Raw genomic sequence first — 19,463 nt, 5'->3', positions numbered from 1 at the left:
ATTGCAGCACTACTGTGAGGATCAAGAGCACTGTGTAAGAATGGGTTGGCACACTTAATGAGGCATCAGGAAGCCATAGTAATGGTCTAACATGTGGAAAGTAATCACATTCAATTATTCAGTTACTGGATTTGATGTCTGGCTTGCCACTTTATCTCCAGCACCTAGAATAGCACCTGGCTCATAGTAAATGCTCAATTAGTAACCTTTAAATGAAGTTGCTCAAATCATGTGGCCAAGGGACTCATTCCTATTCACCCTTTCCAGCTGCATTTACAACTACATCCCTCTTCCTGTGTTAGCTTCTTAGCTTCAGCCTCTGCAATTTTGACACTATTTTCTTTTTCTCCTCTCTTCCCTTCACTTGTATGTCCTCTCAATTCACATGTCCCTGGACCTTTAACTCGGATGCTTGTTTCGCCTTCTGTCCTAATAAGGTGTCACCTTATTCAGCAAGTCTGCCCTGAGTTCCACGGGGTCAGTGTGAGATGTGCAGTTGTCCTAGGGCTAAGGAACAATACCTATCATTTCAAATGGAAACTGCTTACTATTCGCTCAATATTTCTCAAGTGGGATCAGGGCGTGTATGGAAAGGGCTTTTTCTCCTTGTCTTATTTTTGTGAATATATATGTACATTTATATTTTTCATTTCTACCCATTTCTTACAAGAGAAAAAGGTGCTTACCTTTCACCTTACATTCTAATTTATCCCAGTGAGATCCTGACACCTTCCACAGACTGAGCCTCTGCTGGCTACCCTGATTGTCAACCCCTTATCAAGCCAAGTTCGCCGAAAGTGAATAAAGCATCCAAGCTCTAGGGTTTCTCCACCACCCCTCTGCCTCTCCATGTGGTGTCCCCATTACTCGGCTGACTCACTGATCTTGCCCACCGTGCACTCAGGAGCAGGGACTGTGCCCTAGTCAGTCACCTGTGTGTCTGTGTTACCATTCCATATTTACTGACCTAAAGACTTCTTTAAAGCCATAATGGTTGGATTCATTCACCTAAGGTTTGTTGTACCCACTCTGTGCCTGATTTTAAATGAGATGGTAAGAGTGCCCCAAATCATCAAGTACAAGTCCTTGCCTACCACATGCAAAGAAGATACTGCAAGCAGGTGGCTGAGTCTTACATCCTGACGGATGTTCACAGAGCACAGGAACCACTATGGTAGGCAGAAGCAGGTCGACTGGAAGTAGGTCGAGAAGGTCACTGGATACTCAGCTGAAGCATTTAGAAACGATCTTATAGGTGAAGAAGCATTACCTTCTGTGAAGAGCCTGGCAAGTTACCTAGCAACAGAGTTTGTCGGTTTCATTTGTGTGGGTGTGTTTACAACGTCTTCTGTGCACACTGCCAAGAGAACTTAATTTTATCCACATAAATCCAGCATGGTTTTAAAAAAGCTGTTAATATAAAGATAGGACTGATCAGAGCCATTTGTAAGGAGCGAAAAGGAAAGGGAGAAAATGGTTTCAGTAGTCTGAAATGAGAGAGTTGCTTAACATGGGATAAATTTAACTTTGTGCTTCTTGGCAACCAAAGTAAACAGGGGAAAAAAGTACCCAAACAAGACATAGTGGATTATATAGTCATCCTTACTTCAGAAAAGGAAAGTTGTGGTATTCTGTTTTGTTTTCAGGGGGTATACACCTTTTCCTGATATTGTTTGCTGAGAGATTTTCCCATTTATTCCTATGTAAGAGAGCATTCCATCAACATTTTTAAAGTTTCACCATGTCTCAGGTGACTTAGAGAAGGAAACTGAGTTCTCAAAACCAGTTAGTAGGTAAAATTGGGATAGGAACTGGGGACATCCCAAGTATCTTTAGGACTCAATTTCCATGAAAATATATGTAAAATGTGAGCTCAAAGAACATGTCTGGTCTTGACGAGTCCTTTTTAATCTGTTGAATGTTCCTTTCTTGTGATCTTAGCAGGAGATAAATGCATGTCCACAGTTAACTGGAAACCACTTCCTGTCCTTGCCAAGTGTGCTCTGGCAGCAGACAACACTGAGCTGGAAAATGGAAGCCATAGCTTTGACTTTGACGGTCAGCATCCAGTTTCAGAGGGTGGAGGGCATTCTCCAGGCAACTGTTCTTTGGTGGTTTCCACCTAAAACACTTTTTAGGCAAGGACCTGGGCCGTCTCCCTTCTGACTTTCGGTTAAAGGGTGTGGATTTTACCTCTAATAGTTAACACCTACGAGCTGGGATCTTATCAGATATTACAACCTATGCTCTCTGCCGTTTAAACATTTGCAAAAGCTCACCTGTAAGAAATATTCACCAAGAATTGAGGGAAATGCATAAAGTCCATCCATTCGATCAGCCAGGTGTTTTCCAGTGGTTCTGTAACATACCCAAAGATTTTTAAAAATAAAAAATAAACAGGAAGCTCAGGGATGAGGCCCATGTGGGAACATCTGAACTCTGTAACTGCCTCCTGCAGGTTCCCTGTACACCGAGGGTGGTGAAGGCTCTGACAAGGTCTTTGGTGGGGAAACATATTTCTTTAATTGTGTGATGCCATATTTTCCACATTTTAACATCTCTGAAATTAGGAGTATCTTACTGTCAATGGTTTGACAGTCTTAACTGGCAGTCTTTCTTTCCTATATTCTTCCTTTTCTTCCTTAGTCTTAAATGAAATGCTAATGTTTCTTACATATCGGGTGACCCTTAGCGTGGATCAAATATGCTGATACTTTAACCCAAATGTCATCATGGATTCCTGTGTCCTTCCTTTTTTTCAAAAGAATAGCCTTGGATATATAACCTCTGAACTGGCTGGGGGCTCACTGTTTCCTTGGGTGAAGACTGTAGGCTGAGACCACACAGAGCACCACTCCAGTGATCTTCATTTTGGTTAATGTGTGCACAGTCCAGGGAGTCTTCATGGGACGGACTCTCGTGACGTTGGTTAGTGGGGTTAATGCCATTGAGGGCCTCAGCTACTGGCCCTGGCCCTGATGACCCCAGGAGGGATTTCTCATAAGGTCACTATCAGCCATGAGCAGCCTTCTTCCTCTTGCCTTGGTGACGGTACCCGCTCCTGACTCCAAGTCTGTCTGACTCCTTGAGCTGTTCTTACCCTTAACTTTTCTCTATTCTTATTTCTGTTTAGGATTTGATTCCCTTCCTTATTTTTAAAAATAACTTCGGGTATGTGGATTTCATTAAATCATTTCATTGGTGCCATAGACCATTGAGAAACGAATGAATAAACACATAAATAAAAATCCTCTCTGCGCTGAGCATTTGTACACAGTGCCATTTTTCTGTGGGTCCCAGTTTCCTTCTTTGAAAAACAAACAGATTTGAGTAAGTCATTTGTGTTGAAGTGGAAAGAACATTGAAGTAGGAGTAAGAAGGCCCAAGTCCAGGTCCTAGATTTTCCCAGGTACTATGAGAACTTGGTCAAGGAGATTAGCCTCAGCGTCCTCCATAACCTTGTTGGAATAAAGTATCTGGAGGTCTTGCTGTGAGGATTAAAGAAAACATGCTTCTGGGTAGACACATAACAAGGCTTGATGCCCCTGTCTCCACAGTCCCAGGTGGTTCTGGTATGATCCACCATGTCAGGGGTGTGTTAAGGAACACATTTGTTGCCTTCAGCTAAAGTGCCCAGTTTGTGTCTTTGTACTGATTTTATGTTTTGCATTTTGGCATATGTATAAATATAATTTCGTGTGGATTTTGGCTGGTTTCCTGTGAGCCTACGCTCTTTAGAGTTTCTGTAAGAAAATCTCCCAGACAACAGAATGTTCTACAGGAGCTGTATAATTATGTGGCATCATATGAAAATAAAATTAAAAACAGAAACCAACAACTAAACAGACCTTCACATAAATCTTCCTCTGCCCCGAGGTGGCTTGGGGGAGAGAATTGCTTACATTTCAAAACTCGGAGGATCATTTGCCTTCATGAGTCCCTGTGTTTTTACCACTCTGTCTCCAAGGGTCTTACTGCACATACACCAGACCTTTTATCTCTCCTTCCTTCCTCTCCTGCTAACCCATAATCCTTTCCACCCCAGGCAAAAGAAAATTACCATGCGTTTACAGCATGACCAGGTTAAGACTAAACACACCCTCCCCAACACACACACACACGCACATTCACATGCACTCATACACACTTTGAGATGTGAACTCCTCAGTTGCATTCCCAGCACCATGATGACTAATGACTCTGCTTCTCCAAACCTATTTCCTCATCCTGCAGTGGGAGCAGTATCTCCTGGTGAGGGCTGTTTGTCCTAACCTTCCTGCAGCACGTCACCACAAACTCACTGGCAGAAAACAGCACAGATTTATTATTCTGCAGTTGTAAAGGCCAGAATTCCTAAAACTTAGGCTTTGCAAGTTTGCATTCCTGCTGGAGACCTTAGGGAAGAATCGGCTTCCTTGTCTTTTTTTTAGCTGGTAGGGACTATCTGCATTCCCTGATTCTTCTGCATCCTTCTTATAAAGATCACTTGGGGTTGCATTGGGCCCACCAGATAATCCAGGATCAGCTTCCTGCCTCAAAATTCTTTAGTCACATTTGCAAAGTCTCTTTTGCTATGTATGTAACACATTCAAAGATGTGTCTGTCAGTTTTTTTTTTGTTTGTTTCCATAACAAAATACTTGAGATAAATACACTTATAAGAAGAAAGGTTTATTTTTGCTCATAATTCAGAGGTTTCAGTTTATGGTCACCCCTCCCCGTTACTTGTGGCCTATGGCTACTCAGTGTGTGAGTGTGGGGTTGTGAGGCAGAGGAGGCTGCTCCCCTCTTGGAGGCTGGGAGGAGAAGGGAGGTTAAGAAGGGTCTCCATACCTAACTTCTCCCACTAGGCCCCTCCTGGTAAAGGCTCTGCCACCTTCCTATGGAACTATGGCTGGAGTCTAAGCCTTTAATGCATGGGCCTTTGGGGGACACTTATCCAGGCCATGGCAACAGCTTTTGAGGATTAGGAGATGGACATTTAGGAAAACATTAGTCTATCTGTTACAGGTTATAACAGGAAACAAATCACATCACATATCCAAAAATGTCCACTCGATCTTAAAATCTTAAATCTCAGCCTGAGCATGGCATATATGTGTGTGGGGAGTGTGTAATGCATTTATTTAATCTATGTGGTATATACAGTACTTGCATATGCATAAATATACATTGTATGTATTATTTTTCAATGAAGGAAATATAACGAGTTATATTCCAAAGTTATATACTTTGAAGCAAAAAAATAAAAAAATAAAAAGAGAAGTCTAGAGAGAAACAAAAACCTAGGATCTGAGAACTACTGGAAACGAAATGTAGGCTCCCTGAAGTATACCTGGACTAATAGACCAGAAAACTCATAATAGCATTAATAATAAGCAAAATCACTGGTGCGTTACTTGGCCACTGCACAAGAGACACAGTTTTATCCTTTACCTAAGTGACCTCTAATTCTCACATTAGGCCTAAGTAAGGATTGAAGTGACCTCATTTAACAGATGGTTCCATTGAGGCCGAGGGAAGGAGGGAAACTTGGCCAAGTTCACATGACTGGTCAGTAACACAACCTCTATTCCAGCCCAGGTTTAGTTAGCTTCAAAATCTGAACTTGACACATTGTTTCTACATTAAGTAAGGGGGCATGAAGTCTCCATAAATTCACAAAAGTAGAAATTATACATGTTATTTTCTTAGATTAGGACCCAATAATATTAGGCATTAACAATGAAAGGGGAATAAATCTATTTGGGATTTTTTTTTTTTTTTATAACTACCTTCTAAGTTCCACCTGCTTAGTGGGGGAGGGGGAAGGTCAAACTGAAATAATCACCTCTTCAGAAGTAAAGAGGGGCAGGAGAGCGGCACATCAGACCCGTGGGATACAGGCCAAGCTGCAGTCAGACATGCTACGGCTTTTATTAAGGAGCAAGAAAGATTGGGAATCAGCAAATGGTGCATTTGACTCAAGAAGCCAGAGAAAGAAAGCAGCAGGAAGGAATTAATACAAATAAAAGCAGCAGTAATTGAAATGGAATGGGGGAAAAAGGGAGTCCCATCAATAAAATACCAAAAAAATTTTTTCAAATGAGAAAGAGAGAGACAGGGAAGAGAAGAGAAGAGAGATTAATAAACACATCAGGAATGAGCTAGGGACATAACTATAGAAGCACAGAAGATAAAACAGATTTTATGAGAATGCTGTGTGCAACTTTATGCCAACACACTTGAAAGACTTGGTGAAATATATCATATTCTTAGAAAACACAAATTGGCAATTTTGAGTCATGATGATATAGAACATCTAAGTAGGCAAATAAAGTGGAGATAAATGACAAGAAATCTAAGTATCAACAACTGAGAAGAAGACATCAAGCCCCGAGAATTTATAGGCAGGTTCTGTCAAATCATCTAGGAACAGTTAACCTCTAACTTAAGTAAACTGATCTAAAGAAAGAAACAAAAAAAGACAGCTTTCTAGTTTATTCTATAATCCTGATGCCCAAACTGAGAAAATATGTGTTCATGCTTCTAGAAAATTTTGGGAGACATATTAGAAGTAATGAGTGTATTGTGTTGGTAGAATTCAAAGTCAACTGACACAAATCAAGAACTTTTCTCAAATCACTAAGAACTAACTAGAAAATATAAGTGAAAAAAATAATCATATTCTTGAAGTGAAAAAGCGTAATAATAGAAGCTTCACTCTCTAAAGATACACCATATTCCAAACATGACACCTTTAATTCTCACAGTGGTTTCTAAAGTGGAATTTCTTTATTGATAAGCAAAGAAGGTTCAGCAGGGCTAAGCAGTCTGTCCAAGGTCACACAGGCTATAGGTGATGGAATCAGGATTTAGATTCTATTGACCTGGATCCAAAACACATACTTATAACCTCTAGAGTGTAGTGCCTCCCATCAATGTTTATGAATAGGACATGTGCCATACCTTTCAGACAAAAAGTCTAAAATTTCAAAGTTTAAAAAAAATTGATAGAGATATAAATTGTTTCTGAATTAGAAGACTTCAAACTGTATAGAAGCTGTATTAATTAGGATAAGATAAGCTTTGTCACTTTAATAAAAGAAGGCCCCCCCTGTCCAAAAGAGAAACATGAGCACAGAAGTTAGTTTCTTATTTGTGCAAGGTCTACTGTGATTGAGGCAACCCTCCTTCATCCTGCAATATGTCTCTGGACACATGGTCCCCTAGCAGGCCAGAGCAAGAGAAGTAAGGGGCCTCAGAAATGCAGGAAGCTTTAAAAGAGCTAAGTCTGGCAGTGACCATGTCTCATTCCATTCTCATACTGATTCCATTGCTAAAAATACAGAAAGTCTCTCCAGCCAATTGCAAGAGAAGCCTACAGTGCATACCCAGGAGGAGGACACAGGACAGTGAATGCAAGACAATGTCTCTGGCATGGTCGACAATGGTGCCCAGCACAGGACTGACTCTAGATATATATTTCTTAATTGAAAAAGAAAAATAACTAAAAATTTTCCTCCAACTTCAATATGATGCCTCCCAAATTTCCATGAGGGATTTACATGGACTCTGGCAGGCTAATTCTACAATCCATTTGAAGGGGGAAATACGGAAGAGCAGTCAGAAAATTTTAAAATAGAAAATCAGCCTTCATGAGGGGGAGAGGACTTAACTTTCTCATATCCAAAATAAGCCATAGGGCTAGAGTAATTAAAATATATAGAATTTTTTGCAGGAATATATATATATATATATATAATTACATATATATATATATATATATATATATATATATATATGTAATGAAATAGGAAAATCCCCAACCATGCATGCATGCTATGTACTGGGATTCAGTAATCTGATAAAATGGGAGATGGGCTTTTCAGGAATTGTCTTCCTGTTTTGAAAAATTGTTAAGTTAAAATAACTATCTACTCTTACAACACACAAAAGTAAATTCCGTATAAATTAAGTCACCAAAACTGAAAAATTATAAAAATCCTAGAGTAGTGTACAGGAAGATATTTTATCATCTTGTGGCTCCCTAAACATTGCATAAAATTCAAAAGCAATAAAGGACTAGAATACAGAAGTTATAAGACATCAAAAGTGAGATTAAAATACAAGCACAGACTAGAAGAAAATTCTAATACATATTGGAGGGTGAAGAATAACTATCCAGAAAATATGCAGAGCATATACAAAACCAATAAGAAAAGACAAATATCAAGGTAGTAAATGGTCAAAGCACATGAACAGACAGTCTGCAGAAGGAGAATCACAAATGACCACAACGTGAAAAGATGCCGGACTTCGCCAGTAATCAGTGAAATGCAAGTCCAAACAAAACATGAGTTATTTTTCCCATCCCAGAGTGGCAATATGGAATTTGAATGATGTGGCAAGATCAGGCCTCTCGTTCATCAATGATGGGCTTGTAAACTGGGAGAACCTCTACAGATGGCAATTTAGTAGATCTATCAAAATTTTAAAATTCATAAAACATTGACCCAGCAATTCCTCTTCTAAGAATCTGTCTTATAGAAACACACACATGTGCACAGTGATATATATATAAAGACCTTCATTATGGCACTGTTTGTAATAACAAACAGCTATAAACAGTCAAAGTGCCCATCAATAAAAATTAGTTAAAAGCATTATAGTACGTTTATACTGTGCAATGCCAGATAGCCATTTGAAAAGATAGATCTATGTTACTGCCTTGAAAAAAATCTCCAAAAGACAGCCTTTGTTGTAAATGCTTGTCTCACAGAAATGCATAGTACAATTCTCTTGATGAATTTATTATTAAATGTATGTGTTGTGTATGTGTATATGTATGTGCACTTAAATGCACTGGAAAAAACCCTGGATGAATACATAACAGATGACAGTAATGATCACTGGGACAGAACGTGTGGGGTGATCAGTGAAGAACTTCCACATCTTACTCTATAGACATTGGTAATTCACTCATTGACAACAATAACCAATTTATTCACATGTGCATAGGCACACATGTATGTGGGTATGTGGAGAGAGAGACAGTTCTATCTACTCTACCCAGGAAACCATTCTTTCCTATTTTCTGGGAGCCTTTTGAGATAAATAGGGAACTAGATTTGATGAAGCCTGTACATTTGCTCTGCATTTTCATATACATCCACTTCATCTCCACTGCAACTGCATTAAGAGGAAGTTACTTCCAGGAACGGAGGCAAAAAGCAGGGATAGACTTTACCAAGGCTTGAGGACAGGGCTGCCTTCCAAGAGGCTTTCCATTCTACTTTGAGCAAGACCTTGCAAACATTAGAAAGACAATCAGGGCATCAGTGTAGTACACAGGGGCATAAGAGGAAGCAAGGAAAAGATTGACAGCTTGCTTCATGCATGAGAAGCTCCTGGCTTTTCACTCAAGTGGTTTTGGAGCAAGCTATCAGCTCTGCTTGTCTATTTTTCTTTTCTTTCCTCCTCCTCCACTACCTCCTCCTCCTCCTCCTCCTCCTTCTCTTTCACCTCCTTCTCTTCTTCTTCCTTTCTCTCTCTCTCTCTCTCTCTCTCTCTCTCTCTCTCCTTTTTGGTACTATTAATTTAACACAGGGACATTTTAACACTGAGCTACGTTCCTAGTTCTTTTCATTTTTAATTTTGAGACAGGATCTTGCTACGTTGCTGAGGCCGGCCTCAAACCTGCAGTCCTCCTGCCTCAGCCTCCAGAGTCACTGAGATTACAGGTGTGTACCACTGTGCCCAGTTTTACTTTTCTTTTTTCTACCTCCAATTGACTCTTTCACTCTAGTATCAATCAGCAACTGTTCCCAGCAACTGTGTGCATTTTCAAACCCTCACAGAGCCTCTGCCTTGTCTTATGAGTACCTGAATCTCTTTGTAGTCAGACTAAATGGATGTTCTCTTTACCCTTTGAAAAAAGACAAATAAGAGAGAGCCTTAAACTGAAAAAAATCTAACCAGGCCACATCATGCAAATAGAAACCACTAGATTTGAAGGATACAAGAGCAAAAAAAAATATTCTTTGCTGCTCAACAGATGTGAATTTGAATGCTAACTTTGCCACTCACAGCGTGACATTCTTCGTTTTGGGTTCTCTTATTGCTTGTGTGTAGAGCAGGAAAATTGTCATTCTTCATGCTTAACAAATAAATTTGCACACTGTCCAGTGGATAGAACTGCTCAATAAGTAGAAATGCCTACTTATTGACCATTCCTACCACTACAGTAATTGTTTGGTTAAGTACATTGCAATATTTTTGTAGCCAATGTATTTTATGACCTCATGGCATCCGATTGGATTAACGGAAGATGGGAGGGCCTATCCCACTTTACAGATGAGGAAGCTGGGGACCAAGGAAGTCTAGTGACTTCTTGGATTCACTTAGGTCACAAGGAGCAAAGATGACATTTGTATAGGATTTTTCAAGCGTGGAACCTATTCTTTTGTCTATGTTATTAATTTGTGTGTGTTCTATTCCCAGTGCCTAGCACAAGACCATGAAAATATAGACACTCAAAGAATTACTGTTTCTGGTTTGATCTGTCATGTGCTGAGACCTCTGCTCCCCTTCCTTGACTCCATTCCCACCCCACTGCCCTGTGCTTTTCTAAGAAATCCTTTACCCACTGCAAACATCCCCAAATTGCAAATCTTATTTCAGTATCTCATTCGGATGCCTGATTGGTCCATAGAGAAACCCATCTCAACCTCAAAGGCATGTCAAGGGCCCTTCTGGGCTGTCAGGAAGGTGACAAGAGACCTACAGAGGCTGCTAGGGTTGATAATTGAACAGAAGCCTTGGCCACTGCAGTATGTGCTGTCCCTGGTCCTGGACGGGTCACCTCTGTACTACAAGGGCAATAAAAGTCTTGTTTTCACTACAGTATTCAACCTTTGTCGACAGATACACTGGGAATAGATTCTTGTTTGAGAAACTAGTTGATAATTCCCAGTGAATTGGTCTGTCATGCTCTCTTAAGTCTGTGTGTTCATGGAAAACCGTTTTTAAATTTGCTTTGTGCGTGGATGTGCACGCTGGTATCCCCCTTGGCGTCTCCAAAATGTCACAAATGACTTTCCTTGAATTTACCAATTTGCAGGATTAATATGCTTCTCTCTAGACACCTGTGCCCTAGATAGATTTCAGCCAGAAGAGCTGTCTCCATTCCTAAACTCTGACCTGTTTTTCCAGCAAAAGAGGCCTTTGTTTTAGGTCACCTCCAATGGGGACATCCAGTATGAGGAGCTAATTCTCGACTCTTGTTCTATCGTGCAGTTGTGTGGAGGAGTACAAGCTGGCTCCTGATGGAAAGTCCTGCCTGATGCTCTCGGATGTCTGTGAGGGCCCCAAGTGCCTGAAACCCGACTCCAAATTCAACGACACCCTCTTTGGAGAGATGCTACATGGTTACAACAACCGGACCCAGCATGTGAACCAAGGCCAAGTCTTCCAGATGACCTTTAGGTATGGATAGACACTTGCACATGGCTGGACACTGACCCAGATGCTGGGCAGGGGGAGGAAGCATGGGCATGATGGATCAGAGGCTTGTACTGGCCAACATCTCCCCAAGGTCATCAATACCCACCCAAGGAGTGCTGGGAGGCATCAAAATTCATTCTGGGAGATTCCTTTTCCACTGACCTAGCACTTCTTTGTCACTTTTCTAAGTCTATTCACATATTTTAAATTGAATCTTATAAGTATAGTTAATCTTGTAAGTATAGTTAATGGATTTTTAAAAATTTTTAATTAATCTTTCAGTCTATTAAAAGTATCCTATGGATGCTATTCAGGCAGTTCAAAAATAAAGATATTTAATGAAATAGGAAATAAAAAATTCTATCACCTAGAAATACCCAGCATTAATATTTTTCTGAACATTCTTCAAACACCTCTCTCTCTCTCTCTCCTCTCTCCCCTCTTCCCTTCCTCCCTATTTGTCTGATTACACCTGCATGCACACACCTCAAATCTCAGTAAAGCTGTTTAGAAATTGATTTTTTTTGCCCAGGAATATGTCAAAGACCTCTTTCCCCATTAAGGACACAGTGGTGCATGGGATATTAAAAGAGGAGAAGGAACACTTATCAAATGAGAATAAACAGGTGATGACTTGTTGACAGGCTATGTGACGATTGGACAGGGAGGGAAAGGATGAAAGGCCTCCTTGGACAACTGAAGAAACTAGGGCCATTCATGGGACTTATCCAGATTTGAAGCGCTGCAAAATGGTGGAATGAGAAGACTTGTTCTATGTCTAAGAATGGATTTTCTAAAACCAAAACCTATGTGTTTAGGCAATTTTCCATGACAAAGGAATAGGATAGTATTATAAAGCCAGGTCCTCCTTATTATTTGAGATTATATTTTTTAAAAGGTAGAATCAGTAACAAATCCCAATTATAGTCTTCATTGTCTCCATCCTCATCATCTTATTAATAGTGGTGATCATTGTAGTAGGAAGGGTAATGTGGTTTTCAACTATTAAGAATTTCTCTATTTAAAGCTACTAGTACTATTGCTAATGATGATGACTAAAATTAATTCAAGACATTCCTAGGGCCTTCCAGCATTTTCAACCATCTACAACCTTGTGGAATTTTCACAATGACCCCATTATATAGGGACTATTATCGTCCCCTGTCCACAAATGAGAATCAGAAATTTAAGGTAACTTTCCCAAGACCCCCTTCTAGGAAGTGAGAGGACCAGCCAGGATAATGCCTTTTAGCTTCTTTACTAGGCAACCAGGGTCTGTACTTCACAATCGAATGTCAATGCCAGAGACATCGAGTGACTTATCCACTGTCACCATCCAGTGATGTAAGGTATCCATTCAGATATAAGGCTGACTCCAAAGCCTTGCTCTTACCTTTGAATTCAGTATACCCCCTCATCTCTCATTTTAGAGATTGAGAATGATTTTGTGAATTCCCTAAAAGCCTTCATCTTGTGGCCACCACAGGCTCTCTGAGCACCTACTACGTACCAGGTACCATACTGCTTATGGAGGATACAATGGAAAATTAGATGTAAATAGCCTCAAACCCCCTGGCACTTAGGCATAGTTGGCAGAGGGATCTTGTGTATATATTTAACTTGCTTAATAAAGTAAAGATACAGGGCTTCAGGGAAGCCATTAACAATGGGATCTAATTTAGCTTCAGCAGAGCGTTGAGAATGCCTCCGTTGGATTAGATGCCAGTGTGAAGGCTTTGGGGTCTGCTGTTTACATGAAGCATTCATTAGCTAAGACCTGGAAGGTGAGTGGGAATTAACATTGGAGAATCAACCAGAGACAAATGTTCTAAGAAGGGAAAAATTTGATGGTTTCAGAAGACGGAAATCTAGTGGTGTTGAGCTGGGAAGTTAGGGGGGAATGGTGGAGGTTGGGGCTGGAGCAGTAAGCAGAGGTGGAGCACAGATGTGGTGCAGGCCAATTGTATTCTGTCAGAGAATTCTTTAACTCACTGAAGAAGGGAGTACGGTGACTGGGTTGCTTTTTCAGCTTTTGTGGTGGCAATTTGGAAACAGATTGTATGGAAGGAAGTGAAAATGGGGTTCAATTTGGATGTCTATTTTGGAAGTTGCACGAGCACGTTGGTGGCTTTAATCAAATAGGATGATAGAAACAATATTGGAGAGAAGGGGGATTTGAAGAGATCATTGTGTGGTTCAGTGAGCAGCTGCAAGAGAAGGGAAAGGCTGAGAGAGAATTCAAGGGTGATAGAAGTGACTGGCAGCCACACAGCAGTCGATTGGCATAGCTGGATCCTCCAATTCCCAAGAAAGTTTCTTTCCAGTACTCATATGCTCAAGCCAAGGCCAAGTACAACTTTTTTGAAAAAAATGTGGAGGAAACTTAAGGATAGTTTGGATGAATTGTACATAATGCTGAGATTCTACACTGTAATTTTAATAGGCTGTGAAATTCTGTCTGAAGCATCATGATGGATAGAATAATGTTGTTTGGAATCCAAAAGAAAGAACAAATAAATTATCCCTTCCCTCTGAGAAGGAATTTGCAAGTATGAACAATGACATGCACAATTAAAAAATAATAGTGAAATTTAATTTGTGAAGCAGTGTTCTAAGGAATGCCCAGGGTTTCTCAAGAGTTACCATGTGAAATCTTTTGAAAGAAATTAGGAAGAAGAATACGGGGTTTCTCTGAGGACAAGGCATGTGAATTGGAGTCTGCAGTGATAGTAAAGAATAACGTCTCTTGGGAGAGAGCTATAAGGGCATTTTCCTGTCCTGGAAGGAGTCTTCAAAAGCCCAGGCATATAGTTAAACAGGAGGGGAGTCAGGAAAACTGGCCTCCAGATAAACTTTGCTTCAAATCTCAGTCCCTTGCATGGAAAGCATTATCCAATGCCTCATTTTTTTTAAGACGGGGTACTGTATCAGATGCCAGCTACTGTGTGAGGGGCATTGCATGTTGATGTCATTTGATTTCTCACAACAAATATCCAAGTGGCTGCCGGGTGATAAATGTACAAATGTACTAGTTCCCATTCTGTTTTGTGAAGATTAGCGTGCTTCCCAGGGAAGCCTCACATGCGTACTAAGACACTAAATCTTGAAAGAACTTCATATGATCCACGACTCTCATTTTATATATGGGAAAGGACCTTGGTCACAAAGCAAGTCATTGTGGGACTGATCCATGGTCTAAGGTTCCCTGAGTGTCCCAAATGCTTCTCTTCCCACTGCCAACAGACTGGTCAATACTAAACAGCATGGCACCTGAAGGCTGGCCTGACGGTGCCCAGGCTCAGGTGGAATTTTAGCCCCATTGGGGGTCTTCATTCTATTTTAAGCACTCTACTCATTGTTCCCAACCCTCAAACCTTGGGCTGCCTCAGTGGATGGGGCCTGGGTCTACCATGATCTGCTCATGGAGGGGAAAACAGTGAACCGAGCAGGCATGTCTCTTCTGATGACAGCTTTGAGATTTGGGGAACTCCTCAAACTACCATTATATTGGAATAATCCATTCCATTCACGATTTCTCATCCTTGGCTTCAGCTAAACTTCTTTTGCAATGATTTTCATCCCTAGACTATGTCATCTCTTGGAGCCACATGCTAACTTTCCACTGGGGGAGGCAAGCCACTTTGGATGAGTCCGAATTGATCTTTTTCAAGTTTCCCTTCCAGAGCCCCAGACAGGGAGGCTGAAGCTTCTTTGCAGAAGGCCTGCAAGTTTTTCAGCATCAAAGGCAGTTGTCATTTCTCACAGCCGCCTCCTTCCTTTCCTTCCTCTTCTAAGTAATCTCCGGTCCAGCCCTCAAGAGTGGCCAACAGGCACAGCTACCAGCCGGCCTGCCATATGCCTCATTTCCTGACAACCACCTGGCCTGGAATTTCCAAATACTACCAACTAAAGAGTTGCCATGTGACAGCAACAGCTCAGCTTTGTCCCCACCTCCACCCTTCTCCAGATGACCACACCTAACAATTGCTGATCTCAAGAGAGGACTGCATTTTCATTTCCTCTCTTGAAATGCCCTGAAAGAGCAATCTGGACTTCTGCTTTACAAAATATTTCAAAATTTAAAATACTGAACTAGACAAATGCTTAAAGAGTAGAGTCCCATCCTAACCCCTTGTGGCATAGATGGAGAAACTGAATCCCAGAAACGTATCATTTGCCCCATGCTCGTGGGGATTTGGGGTTTCTCTAAGACTAAAATTAGAGTTCCTGACTGCCAGCCACACCAGCGCTCCCCTTGTTTCCAATTCCATAATGTCTGCAACTTCTTCATATCTCATATTAGCTCTGCTTTTAGTACAGAGATAGGACCCAGGTTCCATAGGAGCATGCCAACTTTATATCTAAGGAACACACCTAGGCAAAAGCCACTCGTGGCTTCAGGTTGCAGCATGTTGACAGCAACCAGTCTCTGGGGAATGCACATGTGGAGAGGTTTAGGACCCCTGACAAGACCAAGGGTCATGCACCATGTATGAACGCTAAGCCTGGTGCACACCAAGAGACACACAGGAAGATAGACACAAAGAAAGACTGTCAAGAGAAGCAGTCAGAGGGACAAGGCAGAGGCAAGGATGGAGAAATGAAGATAGGAGACACTAAGGATGAATCCGAGCAACAGGAAGAAGAGCAACCCAGAGAAAAGTTTAAAACAGGGAAGAGAGCTTTGCAAGGGCTTAAAGAAATAAGGAGGCAGATGGCAAAGGAAGGAGGAGTAGAGAAGGTATGAAAGACGAAGAGTTGAAGAAGAGATCGGAAGTGATGAAGAAAGAAGGATGGAGAGTTCATTTAAAAAATAAATCAAACTGTAGTTTATTCCCAGGGAGGCAATGTAGAATGTTTTAAGAAACTAGATGGTGCTAAGACTAGAAATGAGGCTCAAATGGACATGTACGGATGTAAAAGCCTTTGGTAAAATGTCAAGTTCTGTGGAAATGTGAGGAGTCAATGATCTCATGTCTGAATTGCCCCTAAACCCAGTAAGTGATGTCCAGCTTTCTGTGTCTAAGCCCTTTTGAGGCACAGCACAGGTCCTAATGACCCACAATCAGAATCCCCTTACCTTAACTCTTGATCAGTGTGGGAATCGGTGGACTGTTGGAGTGAGATACGCTCCTCAAAGCTTGGTGGTATTTGGTGTTTGTTTGTTTGTTGCTCCCTCCCTTTTCTATCTTTATCCATCCCACTTCTTTCCTATAAAGATGAAAAAAACCAACCTAGGTTATAAAATGCCAGGATTTAGATAAACATCCGTCAAGAACTAGTATTGAGCCCAGAGCCTCAGAAACAGCAGTGAGGAGAGATTGCTTAAGAATGGGGACTCTGCAAATTACAATGGTACATTTCGCAAAAGCTTCATCAGAAATAAGACAGTCCTGCTGGCAATAGACAAGTGCCCACAGGCCTTCAAGATTGACTGCCAAAGGACATGAGGAGCTTCTGAGAGGTTTACAGGAAAGACACTTTCCAATCTGGTCTGCTTATCAGATATGCATATTATGTAGCCTAAGAGGACAATTTTGGATAAGATGTGGAATTTCAGGTTTATGCACCCCCAATCCACATTTGGTGAGACAGAACTCTCCTTAAGAATTCAAGGAAAGCTGGTCTTCATTAGTGGCACTTGTTCCCCATCTCACGAGACTGAGATCTGATTAAGTGCCTCCAAAGCTGTCTGGCCTATGGTTTTCTGGTGCTTTCCTGAGAGATGGTTAATTATATATGCTATTTTGGATCTCTCTTTTTTCTTCTTACCCTGTTTCCCCGTTTCCCTCTTTGATCGTGCCTGTGTGTGTGTGTGTATGTGTGTGTGTGTGTGTGTGTGTGTTATGTCAGGTCATGTCATATCCTATACCACAAAGTTTAGGTGTTTTTTCATGTGATTTTTCTAGTACTTACTATGAAATACCTATCAACAACTTGACTTGACAAAAAGAAATCAATGCATTAGTTTGTGCCTTCAGAACAATTTGCAAAGCCTCAATGACTTGACATGGAAATGTTAATGTGTTGATCATAACACATGCCTCTTACAGAATAGCAGAGCACTTGTCCTTCTAGGATCTGGGAATCTGAGCTAACAGGAAAATCATCTTCATGCTCTTCCTTGAATGTTATTGTAGAAAATGGCCTAGATAAGGGATTTAGAACTGTTAGCTTTTCATGGCCACATCTAACATTCTGTGCTGAGGCCCAGCTGGGAATAGGAGCCAGTTCTTCCAGAATCATCTACGTGGAGGTAATCATGGCCTACAATCCTTCCATACTGATGGAATTGCAGCCCCTCATGGCACCTGGTACCCCTTATCTGCTGAGAACAAATATAAAACAATCTTATTTAATTACACAGTGCCAGGCACCAGGTATTTTTATTGCAATGATTCCTAATTTAGAGATGGAAGGAAACTTGACTCATAACTTCCTCCTAGATGAGTCGAGAGCAATGTTGGTTGTACTATAGTTCCTGGAATCAGAAAAATTTTTGTTGTTTCTTTTTAAAAACCACTTTATTGAGGAATCACTGACATACAAAAAGCTGCACACATTTAATGTAGTATGATTTAATGAGCTTAGGATAAGTTTTTACCAATGAAACCATGAGTATTATCAAGGTTATAGATACATCCATCACCTCCCACTGCATCCTCCCACTCACTTTATTTTGTGATAAGAACATTTAGCATAATATCTCCTGTCTTAGAAAATGCTAAGGTTACAACAAAACATTGATGACTATAGGCACCAGGCGGTATAGCGGACATTCAGAACTTACTTATCTTGCATAACCAAAACTTTGCCCCCTTTATCTATCACTTCCCTATGTCCCCCTCCACCAGCCCCTGTCCACGTCTATGAATTTCCAAGCCCGTCCTGCTCTTTCCTGCTGTATCACCTTTGGTCCTTATCCCCTCTGTTTCTGTAGATGAAGACGGTTGGTGCAGATCTCAAACAAAGACTGAGGGTTTCTGATCCAGAGCACTTTTCCTACTCAACACCCATTGCCCGGGGCTAGGTGAAGCCTTTCCTGCTCACCTGATCATGAGAACCTGGTCCCACCATTTTCTCCCATAGAAGAGGTCTGGGGAAATGCATTTACATTAGTTTTTCCAGATGAATCACATGATACAACAATTTGGGGAACACAATGACCATTGTCTTAGAGTTGAGACTCTAGAGGCCAAGTCTTATCTTTCTTTTGTCAACTCTGTGACCCTAGACACATTATTTAAGTAAGCCTCAGTTTCTCCATCTCTAAATCAGAAGCGATTATAATAAAACACCTGCTTTCTGGTGTTGTGGTGATTCAGTGGGATCAGGACCTGTTCCACATAGGTTCTCAGCAGACAAAGAGGTCCCAGGTGCCACAGGGGGTTGGCAATTCCATGACGAAGGAGGAGTCTCAGGCAAAAGTCACCTCCCCATGTGAAATTCTACAGAAACTCGAGCCTTTCCTGGCTCAGTGTTGGGTGCTGTCCCTGAAAAGCTAATAAGACCCAAATTCTGCATCTGCCACTTCCTAGCCATGTGACATTGGGGAAATCTTTTAACTTCAATGAACCCCAAGATCTCCCAAGCCGAATTGGGGTTTTACTTCAAAATATCTTGAAAGGACTATGGTAATGATTTGACAGACTAATGAGCAAGAATTACATTAGGCCATCAATAAACATTATTTCCTCTGCCTTCAACTGCATTTCTCCCCAGTGGATGAAGATGCTTTGAATTGCATTCCTCAAAAACTCATCTCTGGCCTGGAGCCAGAGTCATCCTCTCAGCCTCCTCCAAACAGCAGACACAGGCTTTCAGGCTCTGTGGGTCTGTGGGAGGCAGAGAGTTCAGCTAGCACTGTGAGTTCAGGGTTTCCTTCCCCCCTAGAGTGCTCAGCCAGTCTTAGGAAAAACAATCTCTCTGCTGTGTTATGTCACCTGTGTCTTACAGGGCCACCCCTTTGTTTCTGTCTGA

The 19,463-nt window shown here is 41.2% G+C and overlaps 1 protein-coding gene across 3 annotated transcripts in view; it reads left to right on the top strand.

Moving 5' to 3' along the window:
• Nucleotides 1–19,463, top strand: part of ASTN2 (astrotactin 2) — an 883,413-nt gene that overhangs the window by 526,818 nt on the left and 337,132 nt on the right. For all 3 annotated transcript variants that reach the window (XM_079113408.1, XM_079113407.1, XM_079113406.1), the window contains one exon: nt 11,277–11,465. In XM_079113408.1, coding sequence (XP_078969534.1) covers nt 11,277–11,465 — 189 coding nt within the window. The remainder of the gene's footprint in view (nt 1–11,276; nt 11,466–19,463) is intronic.

Source organism: Sciurus vulgaris (genome assembly GCF_902686455.1).
Source record: "Sciurus vulgaris genome assembly, chromosome: 15".
In the NCBI taxonomy this organism is placed as follows: domain Eukaryota; kingdom Metazoa; phylum Chordata; class Mammalia; order Rodentia; family Sciuridae; genus Sciurus; species Sciurus vulgaris.
This window is presented reverse-complemented; position numbering and strand designations above follow the sequence as displayed.